This window comes from Lampetra planeri, chromosome 28 (assembly GCF_965212315.1).
Source record: "Lampetra planeri chromosome 28, kcLamPlan1.2.h2, whole genome shotgun sequence".
NCBI lineage: Eukaryota > Metazoa > Chordata > Hyperoartia > Petromyzontiformes > Petromyzontidae > Lampetra > Lampetra planeri.
In genome coordinates, this window is record NC_136134.1 from 8,760,827 (window position 1) to 8,779,124 (window position 18,298).

At 51.9% G+C, this 18,298-nt stretch overlaps 1 protein-coding gene across 2 annotated transcripts; it reads right to left on the reverse strand.

Moving 5' to 3' along the window:
• Positions 1-1,605: 1,605 nt before the first annotated feature.
• EIF2B5 (eukaryotic translation initiation factor 2B subunit epsilon) lies at positions 1,606-17,458 on the reverse strand. 2 transcript variants are annotated; one of them, XM_078607791.1, is made up of 17 exons: positions 17,207-17,458; positions 14,352-14,476; positions 13,767-13,952; positions 13,054-13,228; positions 12,537-12,617; positions 12,122-12,199; positions 11,180-11,334; positions 10,492-10,652; positions 9,708-9,853; positions 9,424-9,568; positions 8,585-8,695; positions 8,135-8,245; positions 7,311-7,401; positions 5,365-5,488; positions 4,832-4,957; positions 3,803-3,913; positions 1,606-3,055 (listed from the first exon to the last, which is right to left on the reverse strand). In XM_078607791.1, exons 1-17 carry the CDS (start codon positions 17,342-17,344, stop codon positions 2,996-2,998), a joined length of 2,124 nt encoding a protein of 707 aa, XP_078463917.1. In that variant the 5' UTR covers positions 17,345-17,458; the 3' UTR covers positions 1,606-2,995. The 2 variants fall into 2 exon arrangements, with proteins under 2 accessions (XP_078463917.1, XP_078463918.1); XM_078607792.1 differs by lacking the exon at positions 17,207-17,458 and adding an exon at positions 16,057-16,149.
• Between the last annotated feature and the right edge of the window lie 840 nt (positions 17,459-18,298).

Sequence of the window (18,298 nt, forward strand, 5' to 3'; positions counted from 1 at the left end):
ATTTTATTTTCTACGTGGCTTAATTTCAGCCGAAACCGAAACCAGACCGAAAGTAAAAAATGTACTTTCGACCGAAATCGAAGCCGAAACCGAAAGTTCAACTTCACTTTCGACCGAGACCGAAACAGAAAGGCATATAACCGAAGTTACCGAACACAAGATTTATGAAATACTGTACTAGCTTTACTACCCGGCTTTGCCCGGGACTTGGATTCACCACGGCCGGCCGCCTTTGTCTCCCCAGTGGCGATGTTGACACACCACACCGCTTACTCGTTTGAGGCTGAGTCGACCTAGGGGAGGCCCAGGACCGGTTCAAATAATCGTCACCGGCCGTGATCGGGAATCGAACTCGGGTCGCAAGGTTCGTAATGCAGCGTGCGAATCGCTACGCAGTCGCTGCCCCCCCCTAGGTGCGTGACGTCATTTATGGACGGTCCCAGACCGTGGTTGCGGCTGTAACCTCGCTGGCAAGCTGCTGACGTGTGTGTATGCAGCCTATCGCATAGGATTGCCTAGCGCCGACTGACCGGCTGATAGACTTAGCACTAGCGTTATATTCTAAAAATAGATCTTCGGTTGACGAGCGAAAGTCAATATCAGTTTCGGTCAAAACCGAAACCAGACCGAAAGTAAAAAATTGACTTTCGTTGACTTTCGGCCAAAACCAAAAGCATGCCGAAAGTGGCCATTTGCCAACTTTCGGCGCCGAACCCGAATTTCGGTCGGCCTCTAAACCAAAGAGTTATTCCTGCAGTCACGAAAGCTTCGAATCTAGTTGGAGTAGCTTGCAGTGTAATCTTCCATGATGCCGACAATAGCCAACTCTTGCATCACGGGATCTTTACCGTCCACCGACGCGCTTATTATTTGAGTTGTTTACACCCGCAGAATTGATGAGGGCTGCCGCTGGATCCGAACCGTTATCCTCTGCAACGAGAAAAAATCACCTGTGCCACATCATCACCTATTGTAGCGACTACTGCCCCAAGTGCTCGCTCACATTGTGCCACTAACGGATTTTATTTAAATCTTCATCCTCTCTTCCCTTACATTTTTATCCTTCATATTTCCAGCTGTAGCCCTCTTGTGCCTCGTTGTTGTTGATTGAACTAGGGGAGCAATGGACGAACAAAATGGAATCATTTAGTTCAGGGGTGGGGAAACTTTTTTCTGACAAGGGCCATTTGGATATTTATAACATCATTCGCGGGCCATACAACATTATCAACTTAAAAATTTGCCTGTTATATTTGGTCAAACATTTAATTAACTTACCCCCTAATGCGATGGCTGGAACTGCTTCTCTTTAGCGAGGCGTGTGAAGTTAGCTGGCTATTGATGATGTTGCTACTCGCAACTGCTTTTCCAGGTTTGCTCCTAGAATTATTGAATTTCGACTCACGCCTGCGGTTGCCTTGGCAGGGCCACACCAAATGATTTCGCGGGGCCTTATACGACCCGCGGGCCGGACGTTCCCCACCCCTGCTTTAGTTGAATGTGTAATAAAACAAAAATTACAGGGACTTACTCATTTAGCCGTTCGTATGTTGCGCTGTTCTAACCACTGCGCCACCACTTCCGTCACATTGAGAACACAACAGCTTTTGCTCTGTACGTTTGTTTATTCGCTGTGTAGGCAGTGCGACATTGATCCGCTCGACACATTGACAAAGTGCAATCCAAACAGAAAACCTCTGCGCTACACGGCCGCACGTCATCGCTTAAAACCCTTACGTTGAAATGTTATTCCAGGATTGCCTCGTTTGTCAAATATAATGTCCAAAAGGAGGGGTCGTACTCGGAATGTGAAGCCAAATTTATTTTTAGACTACCACACTTTGTTATTGTGGGAAGAGGAACAATGCACGCAGAAACCCCCACCGATAACACATTACGATACTGAAACTTGATGGCACCGTGGGGAACAGCTCACGCCCATCATCGTTGTGGTTCTAGTTGTAAATAAGAGATGGAGGAAACGCGTCCCTTTAAGAATCCACCACTCTAGTGACAGGACGCTTCTGGGATAATTGTCTCCACCCGTGGCACTGAATGGTAAACACGGTGATCCACTATGGGCATTAGAATTTATTTATTTTCAACCGGCGGAGGGAGATTGCGAATGGATGGCAAGATATTGTAGGCGCAATGCCCTGGGTGTGAGCGGTAACTGGAGCCAGTTTGTTTCCAGCCTGGATTACGATCGTTATCAGGCGTTGCCAAAACACGGTTCCCAAGGACGCATGTGCATCGCGGGCCGTTCAAAGTGCCGCTCGAAAGAGATAACGGAATTTGATTTGAAGCAGGAAAAATCTTCCGAGGCCAGAGCAGCCAAGCGTACTTTTCTCCTGGACAGCAGAGCCAGACACAACTGCTCCAGAAGATAATTTTTTTATTCAAAACTCCAGAGCCAACCAGCACGCGCAAACCGATCCGTTGACCACGTGTCTTGTAGCTCTTGGCTGCATTCCACGTTTTGTACGTGGTTTGTCGAGTCAGGAAGTTTGGCAACAACTGGTTTAGATTCCTGGAGTAAGTAATCCGGGGATTGGATGACAGAACCTGGATTTATAAGGGTTGGGAGCCCGAAATCCTTGTTTCTGAAGCCACAAAATTGGAGCATATTTCGAGCCTGGATTTGCAGAACAATACCGCACCGTAAGATTGCACCATGCAAAGCCAGAAAGATCTCACCACTTAGTATAAATCAGTACACAACACTGACTTTTAAGTGTTTGGCCACAACTCTCCAAAAGTTCTTTATTTCTATATTAACCATCGCTACAGGCAGCAACATCGCGAATCATAAAACATCTGCCAAAGGGATGAAGCGCATTTGTTTTTTAAAAAATGTGTCAAAATTAAGAGGGCAGGCTTGGCCGCTCCAATCCACGCGTGTTGCATGGGTTGGCCCATGGCGTGCAGAGTTGGAGGGCCTGGAGAAGATGAGTTCCATTGTCCCTTGACACTTTGACGTGCTACCGATTGATAATTAGTTCTCGTCGCTCGACTCCTCGTCAGCTTCTCGTAGCCACTGGACAAACTTCTGGATCTGCACAGGAAAGATTTACATTGCCATCAATTACAACGCAGGCCTCCATATCTTACCGTTTCATCCTATGCATCATCATCGCTTAAATCAGGGTTTCCCCAGACTCAATTCCTCATGATCCACAATGACACCTCTCTCAGCATTTCATCAACTGTCCCCATTTAAACACAACTTGTCATTACACGTAGCACATGCCTGATGATTGGTTAACACACACCATGTGATGTAGTAACTACAGATTCAACCTCCGTCTTAATCACAAAATTCTCAATCTTCATTCGAATCAGGTGTCTCTATGTCACGTGGGACTTTTTTTTAGCAATCATCAGCCCTATGCAGCTTGTATGGACTTAAAATTTAGGATTCGAATGGGGAAGACTGATGAAATTTGAAAGGTGTAAGTAACATCGTCGGTTACAAGGACTGGAGTTTGAAATACATTTACAAAACTATCTATGAATTTTTATTTAAAGCTTTCGTGACTGCAGGGATTCATTTTCTTAAACTACCTATAGTTAATATTTTACTTGCATTATTACTATCAGTCATGTTATGATGTAAATATATGCCCTTACGGAGGGAGCCCTCTCAGGTCACGACAAAGGCCTTGTTTTTCCACTCAACATGAGATGCCATTTGCCTCATAAGCCCAAATTAAATGAAGGAACAAATGGGTAGGCGGGCAGGTTGGCAGGCTGATGGGCAGGCAGAGTTGGGGCTGGCATATCCCACGGGCACCACACTCACCGAAGGCAACTGCCGCAACTGCCGGGCCTTCTCCGAGCAATCAGTCTGGGTGAACCACCTCATGATGGCTTCCTCCTCCAGCACCTCCTCCTCATACATCGTCATCAGGATCTGTGAGCGAGGAGGTGGGCGGGAGGGAAGGGATGTTGCGGGTGCGAGAGTAAAGCGAGCTTAGGGGGTGTTCTGAACACTGCCAAGGGCTGCGTTGTTTCAACGCGTCGCGTGCCGTAACCCGCGCTTGCAATGCGACTTCGCGTCTTCGCGTTAAAGCCAGGCGAGAGCACGTTGAGAATAAGGTCCTCTTTTTGCAAGCGACGCAGCGGTGCCATATTTCAATTACCCAGGGAAGCCTTAAAGAGCCTCAATACTGTTATTTGGGAGAGTCCTGCATTGTTCGTATATTTGGCCAATTCCAAACATCTTTGAAATGTGCTTGGAATCAGCAGTTCCAGGAAAGAGCACTCAGAGCTTTGTGCAGAGAAGCCTCAACAACCCATTTCTGAACCGTATTTTTCTTGACTGCCTCGCAGCCCAAGCCTACGACACCAGAACAGCCCCACGGAAATCTCCGGTGTGAGCACTATATGCATGGAGGTTGGACTTCTTTCGCACCGTAAGTAGCCAAACATGCTGATCGGAAGCACGGGCGAAGGACACCAAAAACTTTTAACACAAAAAGCAGTTTTCAAGAAATTAGTTTTTAATCTAGATTTGAAAGTGCATAGCTACCAGTGGCTTCCTGATATCGGAAGAGTATTCCAGACGGACGCAGAAGCGCATCCGAAAGCGAGCGTGATGCAGTGTCCGTCTCTTCGTTCCATGGGCTAGCCAAAAGCCGCTGCCGCGTGGATGACCGGAGTTCGCGTGATGTTTTAGGTTCCTTGAGATCAGCAAGTTGTGCGGTTCATTTGTGGCAAGTATTTTGTGCGTAACGAGTGTGGCCTTGTAATGTATTCGTTCCCCGCGAGCCCCAGCGCCACGGCGGGACGCTCCGTGGGCTGGCGCCTGCATCCCGTCCCCGGGACTCACCGTGGCGAGGGCGGCGTGCACCTGCGGCAGAGCGAACGCCGCTTCCTCCAGCACGGCCAGCACATCCATGTGGTCGCTCAGACGCTTCACGTAGTTACGGAACAGCGGCGTCCACTGCACCAGCAGCTGGGGGGGGGGGGGGGGGGGAGGCAGTGGCGGCAGCGGCGAACAGATTCGCACACACGTTGGTATACACACTCATTACACACGTAAATATATACACACATTCAATATAACAAACATATGTAGACGCATGGGTGTACGGCCACGAACACACACACACAGACACACCAAAGATCCCCTGTATAGCCTTTAACAGACTGTTGGGGCAAGTGCCGTTAGCAAGCATCTATGAAGGCCGGCATGGCCAAGGACCGGTTCAGTTAATCGCCAATGGTGTTGGCCTTGCGCGGGAATCGAACAAGGATCGTTGGGTTCGTAGGTCAGCTCCCCACAACATACATGCACACAGTGCACAGGGTAAATTCACAAATGTCAAGATGGCAACGTCAGGAGGGCGGCAGTGAACATACAGGCTTGAGGGCTTTCATGAACTCCGACGCTTGCACCATCTTGTTCGTGCGCCCCAGCACCACATCCACCGCTCCGCGGGTCAGCGCCTGCATCACGTCCCTGAGGCTCACATTGTACGCGTACCTGAGGGTAAAGGTGCGTGCGCAATAGGTCAGTTACACGTGTATTGTCAACGATTCAGAGACAGAGTTTCTAGGAGGCACCTTCTTTATTAACAACTTTCACGGGTCTCGTCCGCACACTCTCCACAGTAGCTCAGCCTAGCCTGTACACAACACTAGCCCGTCTAACACTGACGGCGCTGACCGAGATAGCCAACTACTCTCATTCGTAGCGCAAATCTAGCGGAGACGTTCAGCGACGACGACGGCGACGAGACGGCGACGACGAGACGAGGCCACTCCCAGAACCGGCAGCCCCGAGCCCCCCACTCTCGCCTCCTTTCATGCTCCCAGCGCGGCCTGGCTCCACCCTGACCGCGCCTCCCTTCTCAAACCCGCTAGCAGGTTCCAGGGGCCTCCAGACGGGGTCCTCCGTGACCCTTGCCCCAGTTCCTCCGCCCTGCCAACTCACCGTGCTCACGCTCACCGACGTGTGCACTGTCTGTCCACCACGGCTGCCGCCGGTGTCAAACAGCCGGTGCTATTACACCACACGTGCAATGTGCCCCTGGGAAAACTGGGGTCGACAATCTAGAGATGTTGATGCAGTTTGCCCACGACCAAAATTACCCGGAATGGGTCCGATGTCATCCGTCGGATCTCGGGAGCAAAGCAGGTTTGAGCCTGGATAGTGCTTGGATGGGTGACCAGCATGCAAGCCAGGTTGAATAGGCAACTGCAGGGTGCTACTACACTGCAGGTCAAAACGCTTTTCGTTCTGCTTCTTTCCGTGCACTGCTCAACTCTGGAATTCCCCTCCCATCGTCTTGTTTCTCCAATTCCTTACAATTACCTTGCTCGATCCAAGAACCGTAACACATTCCTGCGGAGGGAGCTGGTAGGAACGTTGGGTTGCTTGGTCAATGGCCAGGGTCAACGGCGGCGTGGTGTATTCCGCAAATATGGCCGACTGTGATGGCGGGCACAAGCCGGCGTGAGTAGGTTAAACGTTGAGTTTTATAAAGCCCCTCCCCACCTCCCCACCCAGCCCCTCCCCACCTCCCCAACCAGCCCCTCCCCACCTCCCCACCCAGCCCCTCCCCACCTCCCCACCCAGCCCCTCCCCACCCAGCCCAGCCCCTCCCCACCCAGCCCCTCCCTGCACGACGGATGGACACAATAATCTCCTGTAGGCTGGTGAAACCAGTGGGTTCCTACCAGTATTAACTCGAATCTATTTCACTCTCAATAGTGAAATTTGTTGCTGGAGGTATGCTGTTTTATTTGGGCCTTTTGCTCATCAACCGTGATGGTTAAAAAAACATTTTAAAAAACACTGAATTCACTGTGAGGTTGTAGTACAAAAGAGAATACATGAGATTTTCCTTACGGCCGTGTGGCTTTGACGGTGCCTCTTTCACTGGGTCAACAGAGTGCTGCGTTCCGGACATATACATTTTGCTGCATTGACCTCTTGCTTGCCCACGACGTAGCACAGCCCTGCAGCCGCGTGCATGGTCACCCATCTAAGCACTATCCGGGCTCAACTCTATATTGGTCGTGTGGAATTTTCTCCGGGTCCTACGGTTTTTCCCTCTACGTTCAGAATCACGCGTTTTAGAATATTTGGCGGCTATAAATTTCCACGTGAAAAGCCGCTTCGTTGAGCTATCATTTGTGGGCAGGTCGCTTCTGAAAAAACAGCTGTATAGCTCAGTGGGCCTTACCTGGTGAAATAAAAATAGAATAGATACAACGATACGATTAGCTTCCGAGACGTGTTGATATTGGGGTGCGGCGTGGGGGCGATTCCCGGCGACTGACACACGATCAACGAGACTCACTTGGACGAGTTGATTTCCAATACGAGGTTGTCACATGACACGTTCTCCTCGGCCCCCCGCTGCAGGCTGTCAAGCACCTCGTTGTAGAACACTGCAAACACAGCGAATCACAACGCTGCTCACTCACTGCATTGGTTTCATGGTATAGCGGCGTTGGCTTTTTTTTCATTGGAATCGACGACGTTCTGTTTGTGATATTTATGTTAATGATAGTGATGTCGCTTATCAATGCAAGCCCCATCGAGTCTCAAAACTATGTTTCGTGTGTGTGCGGCATATGTGTGCGTGTTAACATGTCTTTGTGCCTGTGTGAGAGTGCATGGGGGTATGTGTGGGGGTATGTGTGCGCGTGCACGCATCTGTGGAGTGGTAGTGCAGTGGTTTGCGCACTGCGCGAGGAACCCAGCGACCTGAAGTCGATTCGAGCTCACATCTAACATTAACGGTAATGAATATCTGAACTGGTCCTCGGACTCTCCTAGGTCGACTCAACCTTAAATGAGTACCTAGTGTGGTTTGTAAACATCAGCATTGGGGAGACAAAGGCAGCCGGGCATGATGCTGGACAACCAACACCTCGTGTGCCGGTCTAGCCTTAACAGGTGCTCGCTAACAGCACATGCCCCAACATTCTGTTAAGACTATACGGGGGATTGTTGTCTTTGTGTATTGTGCGTATACGTAAGTGTGTGCGAACTTGGGTTAATGTGTTCTTGAACGCGCATGTATGGTGTGTGTGAGCACGTGTTTGATAGGCCGTGTGCGAGCACGCTTTCGCGTGGGAGTGTGTGTGGGTGTGTTTGCGAGATCGTGCGTGAAGTTACTCTTTGTGTCGTCTGGCGGTGGAGACATTTTCCCATCACACACGTCACCTCCAGACTCATCTTCACTCTCCTCCTCACTCTCCTCCTCTGGCACCTCCTCCAGGGACAGGCCTGAATGAGCGTGCACACACACGCACATTAAGAAGCACACACACACGAGCATGCACTGGATTATAACCAATTTTTACTGCGGGTGTTATGACCAAAATCATATACGCCGTCTGCTTCACACGGGATGTTAATATCATTCGCAAGAGGATCACCATCCAAATTTGAAAATTACCCGCAAATCTTTTCACTTTGGATTATGCATGGCAATCATCACCTAATAGCCGACTAATACCCCAGGTGACCATTGCAAATGAGGCGCTGAACCGAGCCTTGCGTGCCGAGCGAAGCGCCCGTCCCATTTTAACGTCGAGTGAACAACTACCGACGGACGTCACGGACCCCACATGTCGTCCGCGAGCGGGTCCGCATCATCCTCCTTGGCTTCGCCCCGGCTAATCAGGTTCCAGACGTAGCCTTTGCCCTCCGACCCCACCTCCGCTGGGTTGTAGCCTGGGTGGGGAGAGGGCAGGAGAGCAGGACAGAGCAGACAAGATTCATGGAGTGCTGTCACATAGGACACACTGAAATATTCATCTGAAACTTCACGGTTAACGAATCGTACCTGGATATTGTCAAGGAGTGTTGAAGCAGTCAGTGCCGCAGTGGTTAGGATGCTGTGCTATGAACACTGCGATTGCCGGCAGCGGCTAACATCATTGACGAGGGATATCCGAACCAGTAATGGGTACTCCCCTCACCAAGCTGCCACTGACCAGTGTGGTGAGTCTGATCAAACAACTCCCGTGACCGACGCTGCGTGGCGATGCATTGGTCGGACTCGCACACATCCCACTGAGAGTTATGTTCATCACGTGTGTGCTCACACACACATGTTTAGTAGCACACAACGGCGGTCACGGTGTGCGTGGGGAAAGTGCTATACCCCTACTGTGTGGGCCAGATATCGCTTGAAGGGATCCGAGAGGGAGCTCTGCGATATCCCCTTCTTTGGGCCGCTCCCTAAGAAGAACAGATGCACTGCTCTGCGAGGGATCCAAATTCATTCTTCGTCTGATGACAAGAGACCATTAGTCCAACCGAAATAAAGAATTGTTAAAAAAACACAAGTCAAGTTTGCGTGTAATCTTACATTACATTGAGCAAGGAATGTCATGTTGTATTCACACGAGCGTGCCACATCGTAGAGCCGCACACATCGCTGTGTATGTCACGGTGACCTTTGTCCTTGGATGGTGCCTTGACCTGGTCAGACGATTCCTCCTCGCTGAACTCGTCGTAGTCATCGTCGTCGTCGGCATCGCGTGGGACATGCAAGGAGACGGCCGTCCCCTCGGGCAGGGAGACATCAGGGCCCACCACCGTCTACGCGGACCGGCAGACGGACCACAGAGACAGAGATCAGCCCCTTCCTAGAGAATGGCATCGTCGTACTTTTCCTTCCTACTCGGTTCCTCCGAGTGTTTGTATGCCCCCCTCCCCCCCCCCCCGGGTTGCTGCTCACCCCATAGGAGATGACGCAGCGTGGAAGCACGCGCACGTTTTGCCGGATGGAGGCGCCGCTACACACGAGGGAGCCGCACACCACGACGCCGTCGGCGATCGTCACGTCGTCCCACAAGACCGCGTCTTCCAGGCGCACGTTGCTGCCTGCCGCAGAGACAGAGGTTACCCCGCGTTAGCTGCGTAAGGTCCTGTCGCGATTGCGCTGCTGCACAGGACTTCGATTCCTGAAGAAGCTCCGAGCACGCGAGGCGAAACGTCCGGGACGTTGTGCCGGGCAACGCAAGGCGCGACCCGAAAACGCGTCGGAAAGCTATGCAGGCTGATACTGATGGCGCAAGTACTACACACGCGCACACACTCGAGCACACACACACACGAGCGAACACACAGACACGGGTAAACAAACGAGACACAATCACGCCAGCTGTTGGTCATACACACGTACGGGTCAGGAGCGCATTTCACATGGGCACAAACACGGGCACAAACACGGGCACACGGCAACATACGGACCTGAGCGCACGGGCACATGTGCACGTGGACAAGAAAACGTGTAAAACACACAGCAGAGGTGTGTACATGGTTATGGGTCTACAGGCACATGGGGGACACACGGACACATTGACACACACACACACGTGCAAATAAACAGGCACACACAAAAAGACCCGGGCAAGGACGGCAGATGAAGACTACGATCCCGTTCCTGTCGTCAAAACACCTTAATTTGTCGTCACAGTGATGTTAACTACAACTGCGAGAAGACGATAGCGCGTCGTTACCGATGCTGCATCTGCGGCCGATGACGGTGCGTGTGATGTGGCAGCCAGCGCCGATCGTCGTGTCCTGTCCCATCACCGAGTCACCCTCCACGAGGCTGCCGGGCCCCAGCGACACGCCGGGTGCACGGTACACATTGTGGCGCGCCAGTGCGTAGCCGTCCCTACGCGGGGCGGCCGGAAGAAAAAATCAACGTCAACGATGATTGCGATTCACAGCGTAGGGCATTTAAGTACGAGCTGGGGGGATTTTTTCCTTAATGAGGGCCGAACATCACAAATTGTGTGTTAATGCTAACATGCTCCGTACGTAGCCAACTGCGTGAATTGGAGGTGTTGGGGGAAGGACAACAAACTAAACACAAAAAAGGTTCTAAAGTAATTAGTTTTTAATCTAAATTAAAAAGTGCATGGCTCCAGTGGCTTCTTAATATCGGAAGGAAGAGTGTTCCAGACGGTCGCAGAAGCACATCCGAAAGCGTCGCGACACGGTGAACGTCTTTGTTCGATGGCCAGCCAAAAGCCGCTGCGAGGATGACTGGAGTTTGCGTGATGGTTTACGCTCCTTGATGAGATCGGCAAGGATGAAAGCATTTAAGAAATGGGGATAGCACTCATCCCTGTCGGTGGGCCGGGACTCGCACACGTTGTGGAAATCCCATGTTCTCATTACGGGGGGGGCGACACCTACCCGCATCCCGCCGACGGCACCATCACTTCGGGCGTGAAGGGGCAGGGCCAGCGGCGCACGATGTCGCAGCTCACGGCGTGGTAGGCGTAGAGGCTGGACGCACGCGCCGCGTACGAGTCGCGCAGGCACACCATGTGGATCTGGTTCCCGAGAATCTGACGCGGACGCAAGACGAGGTGTCATGTCAAGCGGTCAAGGGATGCCCCGGCGCAGAGGGCACTGCATCGAAAACAAATGATTATTTCCCACCGGATACCACCCAGGACGATGATCTGCAATGTCACCACATCTCTGTTTCAGGCGTCAAGGTGAATGATGTCGGCGAGCAGCTAGTAAGGCCTGCACGGGGGAGCTTCCGTGGGTGTGTTTGACACCGTGTAGCCGATGCGTCGATTGGCATCGACTGTTAGGCTCACGATACAAGCATCGAACCGTGTGTGCGAGGATGAGTTATCTACAATTCGAATTTGCTGTAATTGGTTTGCACAAACCCTACAGCCAACCGAGACGCTTAGTTTATCGCAACAGAAAAAAAGTACTACTACCGCCTTTCGAATCAAATCGCGATAAAAAATTACGACAATTTGTCGAACCACGGGGAGAGCCCAACGGTTACATTTCTAATGTAAACCGAGTTCAATTCATCTCTCGACTGTCGGTGTTTTCTGACCACACCGCCACTGCGAGGGACGTCACAAGTTCTGTTGACCGCACGTCAGTCACCAAGCGCCAATGTTGGTGCGGGCGGACAGGAGTCCTGCACCGGTTACTGGAATTTTAGCTCGGCAAAAAAATTAATTGCCAAGCTGTTTCATTCCAGCGATTTCATTCCAACCATGCAGCTCTGATGGACTGCAAGCGCAAGTCCTTTTGGGTCAACCATAGCTCGTTGGGCCAAAGCTCCGCTCCGCATCGCGTCGGACAAAGCCAGGGAGCACACACCTCTTCGTTGACAAGGATCCCGCGGACGAAATCATCCCTCGTCTGGTAGTCGAAATTATCTGTGAAGAGTTCGGCCACCTGTCGGGCAGGGGGAGAGCAGGCAGAAAGAAACCGACGATTGGGCGTTCGTGTCGACAGGCGTCAACGGTTTGACCAGTGACTTATAGCACTTCCAAAGTATAATAATTACAATATGATCCGCGCTACGAGATTTTCAAATGATAAAAAACTGTCAATCAAACAGTAAATCTGGATGGTAAAATTTAAAAATAAACGGCGTGTTGAATTAAATTTGTTTGTCTTTTTATCAAAGGCTTTGCGCTTCTTTGCCAGGTGTCAGGAGTTAGGGGTCGGGAGGTTGATGGATGGTGGGGGGGGGTTCGGGGGGGGGGGGTGTCTGGGTCGCGGTGGTCACCTGCGGCGAGCAGATGCTGATGTGGCAGTCGAGGAGATCGTGCCTGACCTCCACCTCGCCACTGCCGCCCTGGAAGATGTGCTGCTCCATCAGACATGAGGGAAGGCAAGGGAAGAACACATTCTTTACTCACTCTCCAAGAGAGCGACTCCGAGGCACGAGGGGGAACCAAACGGGAAAGGACGCCACGCAGCGAGCCAATGCCAAGCTCTGCGGTCCTCTAGATATCAAGATGTTATAAGCCAAGCAATGAGTGTCTACGTAATTATAAGAATGATTTGGACAACGGGGACACTGCCCGATGATGATAAAAATACTTTCATTTTATATTGCGTCATTCATGCTAATAGCATCCCACAACGCTGTACGTTAATTAAATGAGGACCAAATCCCATACACAGCCACTACCAAGCAAATGAAAACCCTACTACCAAGCAAAATCGAAAATGAACAAACAAATGAAGAAATGGCACCAAGACAATAAGCACGAAGACAATCAAGACCATTGTCCGCTCACCAGCGGCAGGCGGATTTTCCCCGGCGCGGCATGCTGGTAGTGCAGCACGCGCCCCGTGCACGCGTCCGCCGCCACCACGACGTCGTCGTGGCGCGTGCGGGCGCGGTGGCCCGGTCGACACTCGCGGAACACCATGGTCATCACCGACACGTTCCGCTCTCGCTCACGCCGCTGCCTGCCAACCAACGCCACACCAGCATCAGCAACGTCATCGTCATCCTCAGGTATGTCACCGCACGTCGGAATCGTCGATTCGTACACTCAAAATACACGCATGGATATTCCTGCGTATTATAACGTTACATTTTTTTTTGGGTTAGATCGCGTAAGTATATATGTGCGTCGTGTAACCCACCACCACCCGACAAAGCCAAATAGTAAAGTTTGTCATGTAAACGTGTAATTAGTTCATACTTCAGCACACCGGTGTGTTGGAGAGTAAACCCACAACATTTACAATTTACTAGAATGTCCTTGATTATTAATAATATTGGTCGCAAAAGCCTACGTGTTAAACTGTAACATTAAACTCTGGAGTCACCACTGTAACTCTGGGATCAAAGCTAAAGTATCTCCCCCGCTCAGAAGACTGCCGTTGTTCGTCCCCAAGCCTGCGTGAGCAACTCCATATTCCAGTGGCGGGGGTCGGCCTGTCCACAGTGTTGAATGGTGGCGGCGGTAGGGGGAGCGGTAGGTGGGGGAGGATGGCGCACTTGTGCTGCTGCAGGGCGCTCTTGAGGCTCGCGTTGCACACAAGGTCGGCGTGCACCAGCAGGAAGTCGGAGCGCACCAGCGTCTTGGCGTCCACGTCGCGCAGCACGTCGCCCAGCGAGCGGAACGTCTCCGAGCTCAGCACGCGCACCACGTTGCGCGACCCCGGCGCACTCCACCGCGACTTGCTGTGCCCGCCACGTGCACGGCAACATGCGGTGGCACGCAGACATGGGTACACGCACGCGTGAATGCGCAGGTAAGGACGGGGATGCGCAGGAATGCACGTGGGTGCCCAGGGACAAAAAGGGACAGACGAACACACACGGATGCAAAGGTATGGACGGGTAATTCAGAGGCAAATAAGGATACCCAGGGATGCATGAGGACACCCACGAATACACGGGTATGGTTATGGATGCATCGGATACACGGGAATGCCCAGGGACAAACAGGGACACCCAAGAAACACACGATGAACGCACAGGGAATGCATGAATCATATTGGGGAAAAGAATAGTAGGCATTCATTTGGTGATACAGCTCGTAGAATAAAATGGTGAGGCGGCGAGTCTGACGACATGGACCTGATGTACGCTCGGACTTCCTCCGCTTTCCAGCAGCAGAAGATGAATGTCTGCTGGACACCGGCAGCCGCGAGCATCTCCAGAGCATAGTCGATCATGGGCACGTTGACCAGAGGTAAGAGTGCCTGCACGCAATGCCAGACAGACAACTATTTAAAGCAGGCGTGGGGAACCTATCCCTTAATGAAGGCCAAATCGAACATCCGAATAACTTTGGTTAAGCTATGCATTAACACAAACACCTGAGTCAATTCTGTCACTGCAAGAGACCCTTGGCCATGGCAAGTGACTGAGCGCAGTGTTGTTTCCAGGTCAAAAATATTCCCCCCTCGTGCCCGTCTAGTGTGGCTAAGATGTTTGCTGTCATGGATAGATATAGTTTGTGGGTGGTTGTTAAGTGAATGGCCTTATGTGGCCATGGGTCACATGAGATTAATTTGCAGGATGCAGTTTCCCAACCTCTGATTGAACACCAGGCAAGGGCTGGATCGTAACACTGTACTGCACACGGATGACCGACACGATCTACAAAATAATAGTGAGAACAATGTAAATAAAAACTATTTAAAACATTTAAGTGAGGTACTAGGAGGTAAAACTCAAAGCTCCACAGATAGGTTCAACAATCCATTGCTGTACTGCCACCGTTTGGGACACCCTTGCAGCCAAACCATGCATCGAGGCAAATCTTGGGTTACAAGAGTTTGCTTGTAGGCTAAACACATTCCTGCGGAGGGAGCTGGTAGGAACGTTGGGTTGCTCGGTCAATGACCAGGGTCAACGGCGGCGTGGTGTATTCCGCAAATATGCAGGAATGTATTTTATGAAGAGCAACTTGCAGACATCTCTTAGCAAGTGTTTCAAGAGAGAAGAGAGAAAACACGAGCACTAAAGGGAATTGACATCTACATATGCAGAACATAAAGAACAAGTGTGGCATCTACATATGCAGAACATGAAGAACCAGTAGCATCTGTAGAACATGTAGAAACCCGTGGCATCTCCATCTACAGGAGATTATACAACTTTTAAAGCCATCCCCCGTGTTCAGTGTACATGCCGTACAACATATTTGAATCGACGGGAGTAAAGTTGGACTTACGAACAAATAGACGTACGAACAGGCCTGGAACCTCACTCATTCGTAAGTAGACGAGTCCCCTATATCCGAGTGCACATGCTCTGGTGGATGATTACAGCCACGGGAAATGGGGTGGAAATTACGCAAGCACTATTCATCCCAGGCTTGATTCTGCTTTAGCTTCTGAGATAAGAGACTGCAGTTATTCCAGGTGGCTTTGGTCACAGGCACTTTTAGACGGTATACCCTGAACCTAGTGCAGTATATTGTACGTTCAATTGTCTGGCTAATGTATCTCATGTCATTTAATAGCGTGGATCAGTCGTGGAAATTCCAGATTATCGTAGTGGGGGGGGTCCATTCGGGGTAAGAGAATCTATCTCTTCCCTGTTGACAACCAATGGGGCAGTGCCAACTCTGCTGATGTTCATCCGAGTCAGTGGTGGACATTCCACATTACTATGACGGAACCGAGTCATTTCACTTAGAGGACAGCCACTCTTTGAACTAGAAATTATCAAAATTAAAAACCTGTTATGTCCATACTGTACGTGTAGCATGTGCAGTGCAGGAACCCCCGTTGTTGTATTGTACTCCTGTGATCCCAGCGTCTATGCTCTCCACCTTAAGCGACCGGAGTGGTGAAGTATGGTCAAATACCCCCCCACGATCCGCGAGGCGTGGGGGAGGAACCTCGTCCATCGAGGAAATTGACAAATGGGCTGTGCAGCACAGGACAATTGTCGTGGATAGACTGCGTTGTTTTTGTTGTTGTCAGATGTGCAAATAAGACACTGCGGCGACTAAAAATGTGCCCTTTAAAATGTGACATTGCGATACGAACACAAATAAAATGTTAATTGCAGAATTGCAACAAATCGCCGTCGAATGGAATAATTAGGCGCTTATGAGGCCAGCGTTCTTAAACAAATAACTGCAACGTTAAAAGAAACCCCACATACATGTGGAACATTTACAACAAAAAACCACACACACACACGTGTCGAAAACCAATCAAACGCGGCCAACACAATTCGTACACCGCATCGGCTGCATCGACACCCGCAACGCCCGCTTATTGGACGAGCGACACCAACGTGACTGGCGCTCGCCAATCGCATCGCACAACAGGCCGGGCCCCGACCAATCGGAAGGCGCGACTCGCCTAAGCGCGCTAGCAATTCCAATCCGTCCCCACCACCACCAACTCACACCGCGGCCTTCCCATCAAACCCCTTCACGTCACCACCAACTCACCACCACCACCAACTCACCACCACCACCAACTCACCACCAACTCACCGCCACCAACTCACCACCACCACCAACTCACCACCACCACCAACTCACCACCACCAACTCACCACCACCAACTCACCCCTCACGTCCCCACTCCCTCACCACCACCACCAACTCACCACCACCAACTCACCACCACCAACTCACCACCACCAACTCACCACCACCAACTCACCACCACCAACTCACCCCTCACGTCCCCACTCCCTCACCACCACCACCAACTCACCACCACCAACTCACCACCACCAACTCACCACCACCACCTCACCGCGGCCTTCCCAACAAACCCCTCACGCCCCCACTCCCTCACCACCACCTCACCACACCCTCACCACACCCTCACCACCACCACCACCTCACCACCACCTCACACCACCTCACCACCACCTCACCGCCACCTCACCGCCACCACCACCAACTCACCACCACCAACTCACCTCACACCACCTCACCGCCACCACCACCAACTCACCCTGGGCGCGTCTCTCGTCACGGGCCCGAAGCGCTGGTCGAAGCTGTCCGCCAGCAGCACGGCCTGCAGCACGTCCTCCTGCCGCAGCTCCTCGCGCCCGGGCCTCCCGCCTCCCTGCTTGCCCGACTTGCCCGCCATTTGTTGTGGTTGTGGTGTTGGTTGTGGTGGTGGTTGTTGTGGTTTGATTTTCGTAGACTGCTTCGGCACCCGCGGGCCCTTCCGGAGCCGTCGCGCTGATTGGTCGAGGCGCCCGAGGCGAGCGGCGGCAGCAGCCAATCGTAGCGAGCCCTGTGCGCGGTGTGGTTTCTACACGTGTTGTGTGTTCGTAGACGTGGTGGTGGGTGGTGGTGGGGGGGGCATGGGGGGTGGTGGGGGGCGGGGTGGTGCTGGGGGGGGGCTGGTGGGTGGTGGGTCGGTGGTGGGTGGGTGGGTGGTGGGGGGGGAGCGGGGGTGGTGGTGGGGGGGGAGCGGGGGTGGTGGTGGGGGGTGGATGGAGGGTGGTGGTGAAGGGTGGTGGAGGCTGGTGGGTGGTGGGTGGGTGGTGAAAGCTAGTGGTGGTGGGTGGTGGTGGGTAGTGGTGGTGAAGGGTGGTGTTGGGTGGTGGGTGGAGGGTGGTACGAACCCGGCGACCCGAGTTCTATTCCCGCTCGCGGCCAACAATGCCCACTGACGATTATCTGAACTGGTCCTGGGCCTCCCCTAGGTCGACTCGGCCTCAAATAAGTTATACGGTGCTGTGCGTAAAAAAAAACATTGCCACCGGGGAGACAAAGGTGGCCGGGCGTGGTCCTGCCCACCCCACCCCCTCGTGTGCCGTGCCGGCCTTCATAGGTTGCTCGCTAACAGCACTTGCCCAACAGTCTGTTAACGCTACTTGGGGGTGCGTAGGGAAACTCCCGTGTTGTAGTAGGTGGTGTGTGACCCCCCCCCCCCCCCCGTAATATCAAATGATATGTTTACACAATCCACGTTGTTTACATGAAGATTACATTCATCCTATGTACAGTTATACAATGCCATTTGTGTTGAGGTTTTATATTTTTTACGTGTAATTGTCAAAACCAGGTATTTTTTTCCTTCCAAATTAAACTT

Bases quoted from the DNA above. Each gene is read 5' to 3' on its own strand.
- EIF2B5 (XM_078607791.1), bottom strand. From the start codon at position 17,344: ATGGCGGGCAAGTCGGGCAAGCAGGGAGGCGGGAGGCCCGGGCGCGAG. The intron at 12,618-13,053 runs GTGAGCGGACAA...CTGATGGAGCAG, and splicing joins GGAAAATCCGCCTGCCGCTG to CACATCTTCCAGGGCGGCAG. The intron at 8,696-9,423 runs GTCACCGTGACA...CTCCCCACCCAG, and splicing joins GGCACCATCCAAGGACAAAG to GCTACAACCCAGCGGAGGTG.